The following is a 14,221-nucleotide window of genomic DNA, read 5'->3' on the forward strand; positions in this document are numbered from 1 at the left end:
GAGGTACATTCGCTAGCATTTTAACGGAGGAAGATCTGGGAAAGCTTACTAGATCTACTAAAATTACATACTATTAATAGTATTGTTCAATAACATAACTTTTTATATATAGCCCCGAGGCTAAACATAGCGAAATGAAGCACAGCTGTTTCAGTGAAACACAGCGGCTATATCCACTCATCGCAGTACTGATTTCACACCGTGGGCCGCCCTGAAGCCTCAGCCTGTGAGATTTACCACCAAAACACCGATGCTTTGCTCCAGTCAGACGTTGAAGCAGGTGCAAACTGTCAGACAAGTGGGCCCAGAGTCCCATTAGCTGGGGACTGGAGAGGGAGCGGTTAAGGTACACATTCATTCCCGAGTTCTATCTCCTTACTGCTATGTGTTTACATTATTCGCTTAATTACCCTCCGCTCCCCAGCTAACCTCCTACACACACTTTCCCCTGAGAAAGAAAGGGCCGCTGAATTGCACAGGCCACCCAACGCCGCGCTTCTGCCTTCACAGAGCACGTCCCCCCTACATACACCTCTTCCCCTGGGGAAATATTTACACATATATACATATATATTAGGAAAAGGTACATTCAGCACTCGTGGCGTGCTGCCCCGCACTCGCACGGAGCTAACGCGCAGCGGACGGCTGCCTCAGCCCCGGCCTGGGCCCTCTACCCCCGCCCGCCTCCTGCAGAGCAGAGGCACCGTCCGGCGGCGGGGAGCGGAGGGACCCGTGGTGAGCCGCGCCCGGCAGCTGCCTGCAGCCCGGGGAGGCCCGCCTGCCTCTGCTCCTCCAGCCCCGGCTGAGACCCGCCGCCGAGACGGCAGTGTCCATTCCTGCCCCGGGGGCAGCCAGCGCTGCCCGCCGCTGCCGGCCGTTCCTCAGCGGCCCCGGCCCGGCCCTGCCTGCGGAGGCGGCAGGAAGAGGAAGCGGGCCCGGGGCCGCGGCTGCGCCCCCTGGCGGAGGCGGGCGGCGGGGCGGGGTCGCCGCCGCCAGGCCGTGGCCCCGCCGCAGCCGCCTGAGTAGCAGCCGGTGTCGGTGCCTGTCCCGTTCCCGCCCCCTCCCTCGGCGCTCCCTCCCCCTCTCCCTCCCTCCCGCGCCTCCTCGGCCGGGGCAGCAGGAAGCGGCTCTGATGTCAGCGGCGGCGGCCGCGGCGCGGCTCTGAGCAGCTCCCCCACCTTCGCCGCGGCCCCCTCGCCCCGCTGCCGCTGCCGGGGCTGGCGGAGGAGCCGGCTTCGGCCCCCGGGGCGCCCCATTCCCTCCGCCGGGGACGCGCGGCCGAGGCGGCGCGCAGGCTCCGCAGAGGCCGCGGCCTAGGGCAGCCGGCGCGGCGGTCCGCGGGGGTGCGGGAGGGCGCGGGATGCGGAGCGGCGCCGCCGCCGCCGGCGGGGCCTCCGCCCGCCACCACTGAGGCCTGCGGACGCCGCGGATGCGGCCTCGCCCCGCGCGGCGGCCCAGGCGGCGCCTCGGCCAGGCTCTCCCCGACCTGCGCCCGCGCGGAGGGCAGGAGCCGCCGCCGCGCCCCGCGTAGCCCCGGCCCAGGCCCTCGGCTGCCCGGCGCCGAGCCCTCCGCCCCCGGCCTGCCCTGGCCTCTCCTCCCCCAGGTGAAAGAGGAGGGATGTCCGCTGCCGCCTCCGCTGAAATGATTGAAACCCCCCCGGTCCTCAACTTCGAAGAAATCGACTACAAAGAGATCGAGGTGGAAGAGGTGAGTGAGGGCCCCGCCGCCGGTCCGCCTCCCCGTGCACACCCCCCGCTCCGCGGGCGCGGCCTGCTGGCGGGCCGGGGCGGGCAGCCTGGCCCCCGCCGAGGCGCCTGCCCCGCTGCTGCCCCCGGCGTTGCCCTCCCCGGCGCCGTCCCTCCGCTGGCGGAAAAGGCAGCGGAGGCTGCAGGGCCCCCCTGCCCTCCCAGTGCGGTTTCCTTCTCCTCTGGATGCTGCGGAGGTTGGCACCAGAGAACAAAAGCGGTATGGCTGGGAGCGGGGGTGCCAGCTTACTTACACCAACCCTAGTGCTGTGCTGTGGGGTTTTATTTAAGCGGGATAGATTTATTCAGGACTTTTTAAAAGTTTCGCCGCCTATTCTGCCATCCACTTTAGTATGGGTGGCAAACACGGTTGTCAAACGCTGTCACAAGAGGGAACTGTTAATTCTGATGTTTCTTTCAGATCTCTACTTCTGTATGCCTCTACTTTCTCCTTCTGCCACCTAATTGAACCATTGTATATATAATCATCATACCAATCTTAATTATTTGCTAAATTTACAGCTCTGTTAGCTGTAAGGACATACAGATGTCTTTTTGTTAGTTTTTCTTAACATAGTTTTTCTTAACAAAGGTTCTGTGACATTTCATTTGTGATCTCTGCGTGTTACCCAGGAAGTGACATTCAGTTATCGTGTAACATAGTTGGAAGCAAGTATTTCTTATTCTTCTGTACAAAGTTTTGTAGTAAAATTATTGCCTTAAATTCTTTGAGGCTGGAATGGGATGGATAAAGTACAGAATTTACTACGTACCTTTCGTCTGTCTGGATTTCCTGTGCAAGTAGGATGGGTGTGATCTAGGACAGCTTACATGCTTTACTAGAGGGGTCAGTAGTATGTTTGTACCACGATGTTGTTTAACTCTCAGAATCACACAAAAATATTGCTGCTGTTGGATTTTTTTCTTCCTTCCCTGCTAATATCTCTATAGGAATGAAGTTGCTTCATGCCGATCCGTACTGAATTTGATGAGGCCAGCTTGGATGTAACAGACACCCAAGACAGCCTGAACAGTCTTTGTGCTTTTATTCATAGATTAACATCTTTCTCTTTCAGTAATAATTACCCTCCTTTTCCTAAAAGTTTATGTAGCAGTGAATTTAGTTTTGTGTAGTACCTTTTATAGATATGACAACCAGTGTCTCATGTTTTTAAAGTGGTTTGCTAGATACTGATTTGTTCATAATTATTATGCTGGGCTCGCGTGGCCTGGGAGAGTTCACAGAACATAAAACCTGCAATATTTTCATAGAACACCAGGGCACTTTTTGCTGTATTCAGGTAGGTATGTGGTAACTTTGGCTTTCACCATAGCAGACACTGGAAATTCTCAGAAGATAATATCTTCCAAAAGATTGCCTTTTCCTCTTTCTATGAATATGACAATCATGAAGATTTTTGGGTCTATAAGTCTAATCGTTCCTCTTCCCTTTATGCATTTAACTGTTCTGAAGTGAGGAAGTTTTATGGTGTTTGGGAACTGAAAAGTATTTTTGCATTTGATAATATGCTGATGTTTTTGCAATACTAATGGACAGGGATCAAATCACATGCTTTGGGATAAATGGCTTTTTTCACCCAAAGAAAAAAATAAAAGTTGATAGGAATTTAACCACCATAACAAGGTGTCCTGTGATGGTTCGTAGAAGTGAGTAGCACATCTAATGTGTTACACATAGCACTTTGAATGAATAAAATGCTATACAAATCCTTAATCCTCATGACACCCTTGGGAAGGCTGTTAGCAAGGATTATATTGCTATTTTACATGTAGGAAATGTGGAGCTGCATAGCGTGTAATTGGTGTAACTAGAATTTATCATTCTAAGGTTTAGTGTTCAGAGCTGGTCTGTGCCCTACATACCTGCCTAGCACCCGCTGAGACAGGAGGACTATGTGCACGAAAATGTATGTAGAGATGATGCTGAAGTAGTAATTTGTGCTTTATTTAATGTGATTGTTGCATTATCCTCCAAGTAGTATCTTCTTTGGAGATGACAAAACTCATGTGATATAAGCAGGGGAGGACTGACAAAGTGTTCTCTCCATGAGAAAATCTGATGACAGCTGGTGGTAGCATTTTGTTACACTCAGTGTACCTGTCCTACCAGAAATTCTTCTAGGCAGTGGGGATAGCATAGTGCTGAACACAGTCTAAATATCATTGCATACAGGAAGAAATAAGATCTACTTTACAATAAAACAGGTGAATTAGAGACTGTACTTAGACCTTATTTTTCTCAACTGTGGGTGTTGACCTCTTACTCATGATGCAGTTTCAGCGCAAATAGTCAATTTTGCAGTCATAACAAAACATAATTACTGAAGATTTTCTGTGCTCTCACTTCAGGCTTGGAAGTTTTCAAGGGTTTTTAAATGGCTGTAAGGACTCAAAATGGTCAGATTTTAATATGCTTGACAAACTTCAGATGTTTCAAAATGGAGCATCAACAGATCTACACTGGGAACTCAAATGAATGCTTGTATAATCATAGCTTTGCTGTTGTATTATCAAGGCTGTCTTGTCAGCAGATAGCAGTTCCACTCTGCCACTGGTTTATTAATAGATATTGAAGTTCTGGAATACTTGCAGGCCCTGAGTCCTTGCTAATAAATGTGAGATCTATAAGTGCGCTTTTATTTAGGTTTGGCTGAACTCTACTGGATAATATCAAGAATATACCATATTTTGTTTTAGCTGCCATGCACGTGACTAACTGTAGTGTTGCTTCTCATCAGTCAAACATGTCTCCAACTTCAAGCTGCCTTTTCATTATTTCAAGTGCTTAGATTGAAGTAAAATATAGAGATAATTATTGTGAATGAGTTGGAGTCAAATCAAAATAGATGTGACACAGTGGGAGCATCTTCAAAACTAGAAGGCGAAAAGCGATGCAAAACTTGGGTTTATTAGAAATGTTCCCTACTTTACCATGCAAATGTTTGACTGTGAGAATGTTGTCTCTTAAGTTTTGAGATATTAGATACACAAATCATTATAAACTGAATAAATAAAACTACAGAATTTATCAGAAAACTTAATATAACTGAAATTAGGTTAACAATAAAAAGCCTGATAGCCCTAATTTAAAATCTCATATTTAAATCTAGCCTAAATACTGCTGTCTCTTCTTCCCAGAGGAGCTTTCGCATCTAGGCAATGAACAGACTGGTTGGGAATTGTTCTGGCAACCTGCTCCCTGCCACTCTTTCCTGAAAATCCCACAGCCCTTCCTCCGTCATGTAACTCGATAACAGTCCCATACATGACCAAAACGCAGACCTCTTCGTCACATGATGTGTGTATCCCTTGCATCGCACAGCCAAAAGATGCATGTCTGGTCATGTATGCCACGTCCCTGCCCAGTCACTGTCTGATGTAGCCAGGTTGAAAACCATTGCCATATTTGTGTAGTTGAAAGTTACTTTTTAACAGTCTGAAAGTGTAAATTATTTGAAAACTGTTGTGTAACGCTCTGCTGGTATGCTGTGGTATACACTGAAGTTTATTTTCAACAATCTATTTGGGCAACAGTAGTTAATTCTAAGGGGATTTAGAATAATGTTTTCTTTAAGATGAACAGGTAAGCTTTCTAAATATTTATTTTAGAAAACCTACTTAAGGTGCCAGCAACTAAGGAGGTGCAATTTATGGCATGTTCACCTACCTTAGACATTTTTGAAACAGTTGAATAATTTCATTAACTGTCTGAGAAGTGTGCTGGGAACTGTGTGTGTTCCTTGCAGTTACGGAGCAGAGCAGTGCTTTCAGCAAGAAAATGAGGAATACAGCAAGACAACTGGTTTTTGCTCTCCTTTATAGTAGTAAACTTTTAAGAAGGACAGATGTAGTGACCAATTATGTCCGTTACACTACAAGGTAAAGCGATTTGTGTGAGCTGCTGCTGCACATGGAGTTGTTACTACCTCCGTTGTTTTTACATCCTGGGGGGGGTTGGGTCCAGTTGTAGAATACCAATCTGCAAAATGGGAAGAAGTGTGGACGAGAACTGCAGGTGTGATTTGAGATCTGAACAATACTCTTGGGTAGCTGACATGAGTACGAAAGGCTTGGTTCTCAAGAGCCAAGGGTGGTAGTTAAGAATCCGTTTGAAGTCAGTCTCATCTACAATTTCTCAGCCTTTTTCAGAAAGTAAGCCTTTAAGGTGCAAAGTTGGGCATCCAGAAGCAAAGGCAAAAAATTAGTACATGGTGAAAACATACGCCAGAATTTTCTGTGATTTTACTCTAAATACATTTCTGATTTTATTCAAATCACTATTTAAATTTTGTTTAGTTTTAACAGTGGAAGATTCTCTTCATTCATCTGCATAAGAAAATAGCTGAAGTGTCAGTAACTTCATAGCAGAAGTTACACAACATCAATTTAATGAGAATGAAATTGTTAGAAGATGGATAATAAGCTGGTTAAACTGCTACTGTAAAACTTTACACTTATTTCTAAACATGCAGATTTATTCAATGAATCAATTTGTGTCCTGTAAAATAAAATTACATTTTGCTCTCGCAAAGAATGCATGGGAAAGAAACCTCACAGGCTTTTCTGTTCCAGTGATGAAAGCAAGATGCATATTTGTGAGATAATAATAAAGTTCCATGTCTAATGCGGCAGCTAGGGTCACAACTGAGTGACAGTGAAACTGCTATCAGAAATTAGGGGGGGGGGAAGCCTTTCCCTGAGAAAAAAAACCCTGAAACCACAGAAGAAGCTTCCCATGTCCTTTATTTATCCCACCCAGTGGATTCTAGCAGTATTTTACTGACAGCAGAATGATTATTTGTTTTTCAAAGACCAGTAATTTTAGACTGTGCCAGACCAGCAAGCCCAACTCATGTTGGAGTCCTTCACCCTGAGTGCCTCATTACCCAGCATTTTGTGTCTAAAACTAGAATCTCCTGTCTGGGCTGCTGTAACAGAACCAATTGGTTCATACTAGAACATCAGACAAGTGTTTTGTTAATGTTTTAAAATTACTGGTGATTAAAGTGAGTTCAGTTCTTGAGACAGATGTGTAAAAGGCTATCAATATGTAAAAAAGCTGGAATGAAAGTATAACCTGATAAACTGTTATCTTTGCTCGAGATGCACACGTTTCTTAGAATGACTGAGCTATCGAAATGCAAAGAGGTTGGTTGTGTGTTTAGAGCAAAGGAAGAATTTCTGGAAACACCCATAATTTTAGGAACATACATGATGGTACTTTGATTCTCCATAAACATGTTCTGAAGAAGTTGAAAAGAGAATGATTTCTCAAAACAGAACTAAATTCAGATAGCAGAGTCACTGAATAATAACTGTACAGTGTTGTGCAGCTCTGACAGATGATGCCTTAAATATAGACCAACTGTATTAGCTTGTGGTAAACAGAAGTTATGTATATTTATTAAGAATATAAGTTGATTTTTAATAACTGAATTTTTTCATTAAGAAATATTTTTTTCCTGCGATGTTTTGTATAACTTTAAAGTTGAAACTTGGAAACTAAATCTAAACTAAATTACTTTGTTCACTTAAAATTAGTGGGATTGTTTACAGGGTTTTTTTTTTCAGGGGCGGGGTGATTTTGGGGTTTGTTTTTTTTCTGCTGCTGTATGAATCCCAGAAAGGGAAAGCAACATTTAGAAGTGGGTTGAGCACTAGTACAAATAAAACCAGTCAAAGAACGTAGCTGTAAGAATTGGCAGATCTGAACTCCTTCTTCAAAGTGCTACCAGGGTATTGGCCACAGTCATTTGTGGCATGAGGCCGATTTGCTTCAACCTGCTTAATAAAGCATAGCACATGCAGAGGAACCAAAGCTGGAGTTTGAGGCTGGTTGAATGAATGATAGAAAATGTAGGCATATATTTTTAGGGGCTGTAAACTGTTGTTCATGGCTTCTTTTGGCACTTCTTTTTTTTTTGTCTATATGCTTTCTGTGTGTCATATGGGCAGATGTGTGAAAAACTGAAAATATTAGTATGCTTTCTTGGTACTGCTGGAACTCTGGTATGTAGAAAGAATAGAAGCAACTAAATTTAAAAACGTGTTTCTGTTTTTACAAAGCATTGTAGAACATCTTTCCCCACCCCACCCTCCGTCCTGCATTCTATCTGAAGCTTGAGAGATCCAGAAGTTCAGTTTGCATAAACCTTTCATTTGCAAATGTACCAGTAACCAAAGGCACAGAGATATTAAAGATAATTTAGAGACTGCTGTCTGTTTGGAAGCACAGGTTTTGTTGGGTTTGAGTTGGGTTTTTTTAACTGCTTGTCTTCCTTCCCAAAATTGTAAACAAACATGTCTTGTAGATACTGCAAATGATGAAGACAATTCTCCAAAGAATACTACATCTTCTAACCAGGGAGCTATTACATTTTATTGCTGTCTTATATATCCAGCAAGGTTTTTTTGGAAAGAAAAGTACTACCTATCCAGCATGCAGAGCTAACTAACATGGAAACTTCATAGACAGAGATGAAAACTTTGTATCTTTATATTTTTCAGTGAATAGAAAACCTGGGCAGTTAGAGCAAAGATAAAATTAATTCTTCCAAAGTTTTGACGTTTGATAGGGGAATGGGGTGCATCTGAATAGAGAGAGATGCGTTTTTCTTGTTTTAATTATTGGTCACATCCCTTAGGACAAAATACATCCTTGAGGGCTTAACATATCTGCAGTCTCTATTTCCTGCATGTTTTCTAGCCTACATACTTACCAGTCAGTATAGTCTACATACTTACAAGTCAGTATCATGTATCTTTGTTTATGTACAGCATTTGATACTATTTGTACACAGAGGCAGAGGTAATGTTTGTTCCAGGGATCTTGTATGGTTCATATTCTTTAAATAAGACTCCAAATACATTATCTGGAAAACATGAAAACAGCACTCTTTCGCCGTGTCGCTTTGTCACACAGTAAAACATAACTTTTTACTGGTATGAATTTTATAGGGAGAGGAATACATTTGTATATACTTTTCAATCTTTAAAGCTCTTCAGGCATTTCTGCCAGTTTAAAATGTGTCTGTGTCATGTACTAACTGGGTGGTTCTTGACAAACTTTATTCTGTGGAAAAGTAGAAGCACTGGTGTTCTATTTCTAAACGTGTCATCTGCCCTATGTTTTCCTTTTTTCTCTTAGAAGATATTTAGAGGGAGAAAATCTTTTACCAAAATAATGTGTTTATTTTTAGATCATTTTCCAAACATACACAGTGCTACAGATCAACTTCTGTTTATTGATTTGTTGTGTCAATAATTCCATTAACTGTGCTTCATATAATTCGGAATATGCGCTACTGCCCAAACATATGGTGTGGTACCAACAGCAGGGGACAAGAAGGAATGAGTGTGAAGAAACTAAAGTTCAGGCAGCGCCTCCCTCCTGTGCTATTAAGTTACTTGGTTCCAGCACACAGTGTTGAAGGAAACTACGTAGTGTTTAAACTGTTCTGAAAAATTCTAAGACCTACTCCTTTGAAGAATAAGTTCAGTGAAAACTTAAAAGGAAGAAAATGAAATGTAAATGGAATCCAGCACAAGCTCCACTCTCTTGATTATAAAGGATATTTTTACAATAAGTAAGATACTTTTTCCAAATTAAGTAGGAAAGACATACTGGGCTTTCACATACAGTAAGCTTCAAGTTTGTATCAGATCCGTCATTGCTTCTGACGGTTGCTCCTTTCGTATGCTGTCCAAGAGGCTGAGCTGCTTTAATGGAGGATCAGCTCTTCTCTGTTTTCCCTGTATCCTAGGTAAATATCCAGTGCATTCGTGTCCTCTTCTCAAGTTCAACCCTCTGCATAAGCAGGCACCAAGTCACTGATAAATTGTTATGAAACCTTGACTGCATAGTCATTTATCAAACTCTTTACACCAACTGTAAAATTTATAAATCTGATGGTCTCTCACAGCTTTCTATTATGTAATTAAGATTTAGATTGCCTGGTAAGCTCTTCCTGTTGGTGCCTGGCACTGATTTTTTTTTTTTTCCAGTTATCAGCAGGACTTCAAAAAGTACATCTGATTCTTGGAATTTATTCCACTTTTCAACTAGAGCCCAAGTATTGTGACATTTGTGGTACAATGTAAAAATGTCCCATTGGGTGGTACACTCCTTTGTCTTAGTTTCTTCCCTGAATAAAAGTGTTATTTAAAAATATGGCAAAACTGAAAAATAATGGTTTCTCTAGTATGTGAACTGGAAATACGTGTACCAGTTCTTGGTATTAAACTTGCAAATAGTCATGGATTTATCTTCAGGGAAACAGTATGCAATTGTATTGGCTTATGGGCTGAATTTGACCACATGGAATCAAATGTAAGAGATACTTGGGCTTTCTTTTTTTTGTTATACATGTAATTTTACTTTTATATACATGTGAGAAATAAATATGTTTAATATATAAAAATACATGTAGTATATATTACATAGTTATAATATTAAAATTATATCTGTAATACGTAGAATATATTTGTCCGTACGGACATATACAAGTCTTCTCAGCAAGGAAAGATATGACTAGCCAAAAAAAGTAAGCCTGATCCATCACAAACTGTTGTAAATGATTCAGGCTAAGTAAAAGAAAAAGTCAAATTGCTTCATTAAATTTCATCAGATGTATCTGAGACCAATCTTTTAACTGACGTATATGCACTGTTTTCAAATAGCAATTTTTTTTCTGTGTCACTGAATCAAATATAACAGAGTTGTAGTCAAAAACTGGGAAGGCGTGTGAGAAAAGGTACATTGAGAGAAGGAGCCTTCTAAAAGGAGTCTCACTCAGCCTTGTGCCGTAAGGCTAATTGTGTCCAGCTAGGAGAAATCATTATATGCATACCTTCTTTTCCCTAAGTGGAGGGAAGAGTTATTCCGAGTTACTTGACCAGTTTGGATTCTTCCATATCGTAGGGGAGCAGCAGACCTCCTGCCACTGCAATTCATCCTGCCCGAGTTGCTCTGTGGCATCCTTCTCTCGTTAACTGTCCGTCCTTAGTACTTCTCAGGTGTGAGCAGGCTGCTGTCTGAGTTACATGTGCTTGCACAGTGGATGATTTCCATGTGCTCAGTGAATCAGCACTGTGACTGAAATTGGGTAGTTTTATTCAAAGCGTCATCTGAGAGAGAAGAGGAAATACCAAGGGAGACTATTTGGGACTTTTAGGTCTTCAGGTGACTCGTCGTTTCCATTTGTTTATATGTACTATTTTCGTAGGCTGCTTGAGTGTCATTCATATGGGTTGGTGTTTCCAATCTCGGTTGTGAACTACAAGAAAATAATTGGTGTGTGTTGTATCAAGAGAAGAGTCAAGGCCCTATACTGTAGTTTGGGGAGGAGGTTACAATCAACAGATCCCTTTTTACATGGGGCAGAATGGCGTATGTTCTGTGGATCTGCTCTGGATATCTTGTGGTGGACTCAGTCTATGAACCATTGTTGTGGAGGATGAGAAGCCAGGAGATCCTGTAAGGCTAAGTGTGTGCTGTAATGTAAAAGAGAAAAATACTTCTTTGTGTGTATTAAGGAAACCAGAAGAGGAAAATGCCATTGATCACCGTTCCTGGGCAGCCATCTCTCATACCATATGTAACCTTACAAAAATATTGAGCATACTTCCCCTTTTCTCATCTTTCTTAATGCAAAATCTTGATTTTTTTTTTTTTTTTAATTTGTATTTTTCCCCTCTTCAAATTGGGCCCTTGATTGCAGACTTTCTCATCTTCAGCATGAAAGTTATCTTGGACTATGCACCTGCAACCTTATCTACCCTATTTTCAGGGGAAATCAGCTTCACTGTTTATTTATTTATTAGGAAAGTACATAGAGAGAACCTAACCCAAGCATGGTTTACATACATGATAGTCAGTTTGCTTTGACATGGAGCCTTGACAAGTACAGTCTGGTGCTTGCACATTCCTGGCTACCGAGTTGCCTTCTCTGGATCAGCACTCTTAAAATACATTCCAGATTATTACTGGGGGGGCATCTCAAAAAAAAAGAGGTATAATTATTAAATGTTATTTCCTCAAAGGAAGAGCATTCAGGCAGCAGGTGGTTTGCATTGTTTCAGCATTGGGAATGTGTGGTTATTCACTGATCTCTTACAAATCACACTTTTCTTTTAAGAAACCATTCTGTTAAGGAGTGAATTCACTAGTGAACCTATAAGAATCAGTGTACTGTTTATAGTGTGGATGTGATATTATGTTTCAATATTTTGTGGGTCCTTTCATTATGTTGTATCTCTATATTTTAATTTTGAATATTCCTGCCCTACCCCCACCCCGAATCTTTTCCTTTTTTTATTGGATAAAGTCGTAAATAGCTATGACTTTCTAGTGAAGAGCTTTGTGATTTTGGGAAGTGTGTTTTTCCATCCAAATTAATATTCGTGCATGCATTACCTATTTAAGGAAGACCAAATTTTGCCATAATAAACTGCTATGGTAATCACATTTGTAAATGCTTCCACTCTACCCTCTCCTTACTCCCCTTCCTTTCCCTTCTTTTCTCATTCACCTCCTGAAAAAGTGTTGATTTCATTAGAAGTGTCTGCTTTGTTCCTCAGGATACATATGATATTACTTGAAATCAAGGACTAGGAGCACAAGTACAGAATGCTGTTAAAACCAAAGACTGCTGGGGCCAAACACAGAATCCAAGACCAGCCCTCCTAGCCCCTTGTCCATTTCTTCCCCCTGCTATCCTTCTCATCTGCCCTGCCTTGTATTTTTTGAAGTTGGAGGAGCTCTTATCCCTTACCTTCTTCTGTGCTTTTGTGTACCTTCCATTTCCTCCTCCTCTTCTCTCCACCTTTCTTTTGGGTATATGTGTAACAACTTGCTTGTCTGTGCTTTCCTGTAGCAGCTAGAGTCACTGTTTTGGTGACCCTCTAGTTTCAACTTTACATTGCATATGCATGTTTTGTTGTTATTTCTGTATGTTGCCATTTTTCCCCTGAAGAACACAATTGAAAGAAGTGAAATTTCAGTTTACTGTAGTTTGTAACTCACCAGTAACTGAAAGTGACTTCATAGAAAAGGGACACTTCTCTTTATCCTGCTTTCATTTTCATGCTTGGTTTCAAAGAACTGCTCCAAATAGTGGTGGTGTTCGAGCCCCTTCCCAGCAAACATTAAAGGATTCTTGGATAATATAGTATGCAGAAGCTGCTATTACTGCTTCTGTGAAGTTGCAGTGAAGTTATGACTCTTGTCTGGTTTTGTATATTTTTAGGCAATGTTAATTTCAAACAAACTAGAAAGCAGACATCAACAAAAATAGAGAAAAGCATAGTTTTTACAGACACTGCTTACTTGGAGGACTCTCGGGAGAATTTACTGTTCTTACACTGTTGAGGCATATGTGAGAAAATGCAAGGATAATTTTGAGCACCTCAAACACCTCATCCAGCATAGTCCTGTGCAATTGTTTGCATATGCATTTAAATTTCAGAATTTTGAATTCCTGTCAGTAGTAAGCATAAACGAATACAGCAGACAGATGCAATTTTACTGGATAAATCTATAAAAATAAATTTGCCATCATTCCCCTAATTTTCTTCTGAGCAGATCTTGTTTGAAATAATTAAGATCATGTTTTCCTGAGATACTGTTACTGCATGTTAATAATAAAATGTTTTGTATGTGTGTTTTCCTGTTTCTTCTGTAATTGATCTCTGGAGGAAGCTTAGCTAAGCTCCAGTGATGCTTTGACGGCATAGTATTAAATTGCTGCTGCAAAACACGATTCTGTGTTTTCATTTTTTGAAGGTAAATTTCTTTTCTGTTTGTGAATTCCTGCACGGAAAATGAAACCATTTCGAGTTTTAATTCAAGTGTTTCGTATTATCTTGTTCTAGGTTGTTGGAAGAGGAGCCTTTGGTGTGGTCTGCAAGGCAAAATGGCGAGCTAAAGATGTAGCCATTAAACAAATAGAAAGTGAATCTGAAAGAAAAGCCTTCATTGTAGAGGTACAGTAAGTTCGCTGGAAAATGTGGGGTTTGGTAGAGCTTGTTTTCTTAAATTCATGGGTGTAATACAGCTAAGTCTGTATTACAAGGTAAATGCAGCCTATGGTATCCAGTACAGGCCTGAACCCCTTGTCTTGCAGAGCAGGACACCTGTCAGAGCACATTGCAGCTCCTTTAGTTCGCTTCCCATAAAAACTGGAAGGCAAGTGGGGAGAGAGGAGGGCACACAGATTGGGGAAACACCAGTTCCTGGATTCTGTCCCAGTGTGGAGTCAGGGTGCAGCTGAAATACCCACCAAAATCCTGGAGCTGATTAACACTTCCAGGGGCTACAGTGTAGGTTCTTCATACAATCAGGTCCGTACTTGAAGCTGTTTCTTAGTTTTTTCAGCAGTTCTAATCATTTCATTGTTTTTTCTTACATATAAGTTTGTTGATACATGTAACTCATTTAAGGGCAATCACTCTTTCC

The 14,221-nt window shown here is 41.9% G+C and overlaps 1 protein-coding gene across 6 annotated transcripts in view; it reads left to right on the forward strand.

The window, feature by feature from the left end:
- The first annotated feature begins 1,475 nt into the window (after nt 1-1,475).
- Nucleotides 1,476-14,221, forward strand: part of MAP3K7 (mitogen-activated protein kinase kinase kinase 7) — a 49,160-nt gene continuing 36,414 nt past the window's right edge. For 3 of the 6 annotated variants that reach the window (XM_068423744.1, XM_068423503.1, XM_068423587.1), the window contains exon 1: nt 13,661-13,749. Coding sequence is in view for 2 of the 6 variants with exons in the window: in XM_068423336.1 (XP_068279437.1) it covers nt 1,619-1,708; nt 13,639-13,749 (201 nt within the window). In the remaining 4 variants the exon portion in view is untranslated. Of the gene's footprint in view, nt 1,709-13,638; nt 13,750-14,221 lie in introns of those variants that run through there. The other 3 variants (XM_068423336.1, XM_068423416.1, XM_068423666.1) reach the window with 3 other exon arrangements.

Source organism: Nyctibius grandis, chromosome 1 (genome assembly GCF_013368605.1).
Source record: "Nyctibius grandis isolate bNycGra1 chromosome 1, bNycGra1.pri, whole genome shotgun sequence".
Lineage (NCBI taxonomy): Eukaryota > Metazoa > Chordata > Aves > Nyctibiiformes > Nyctibiidae > Nyctibius > Nyctibius grandis.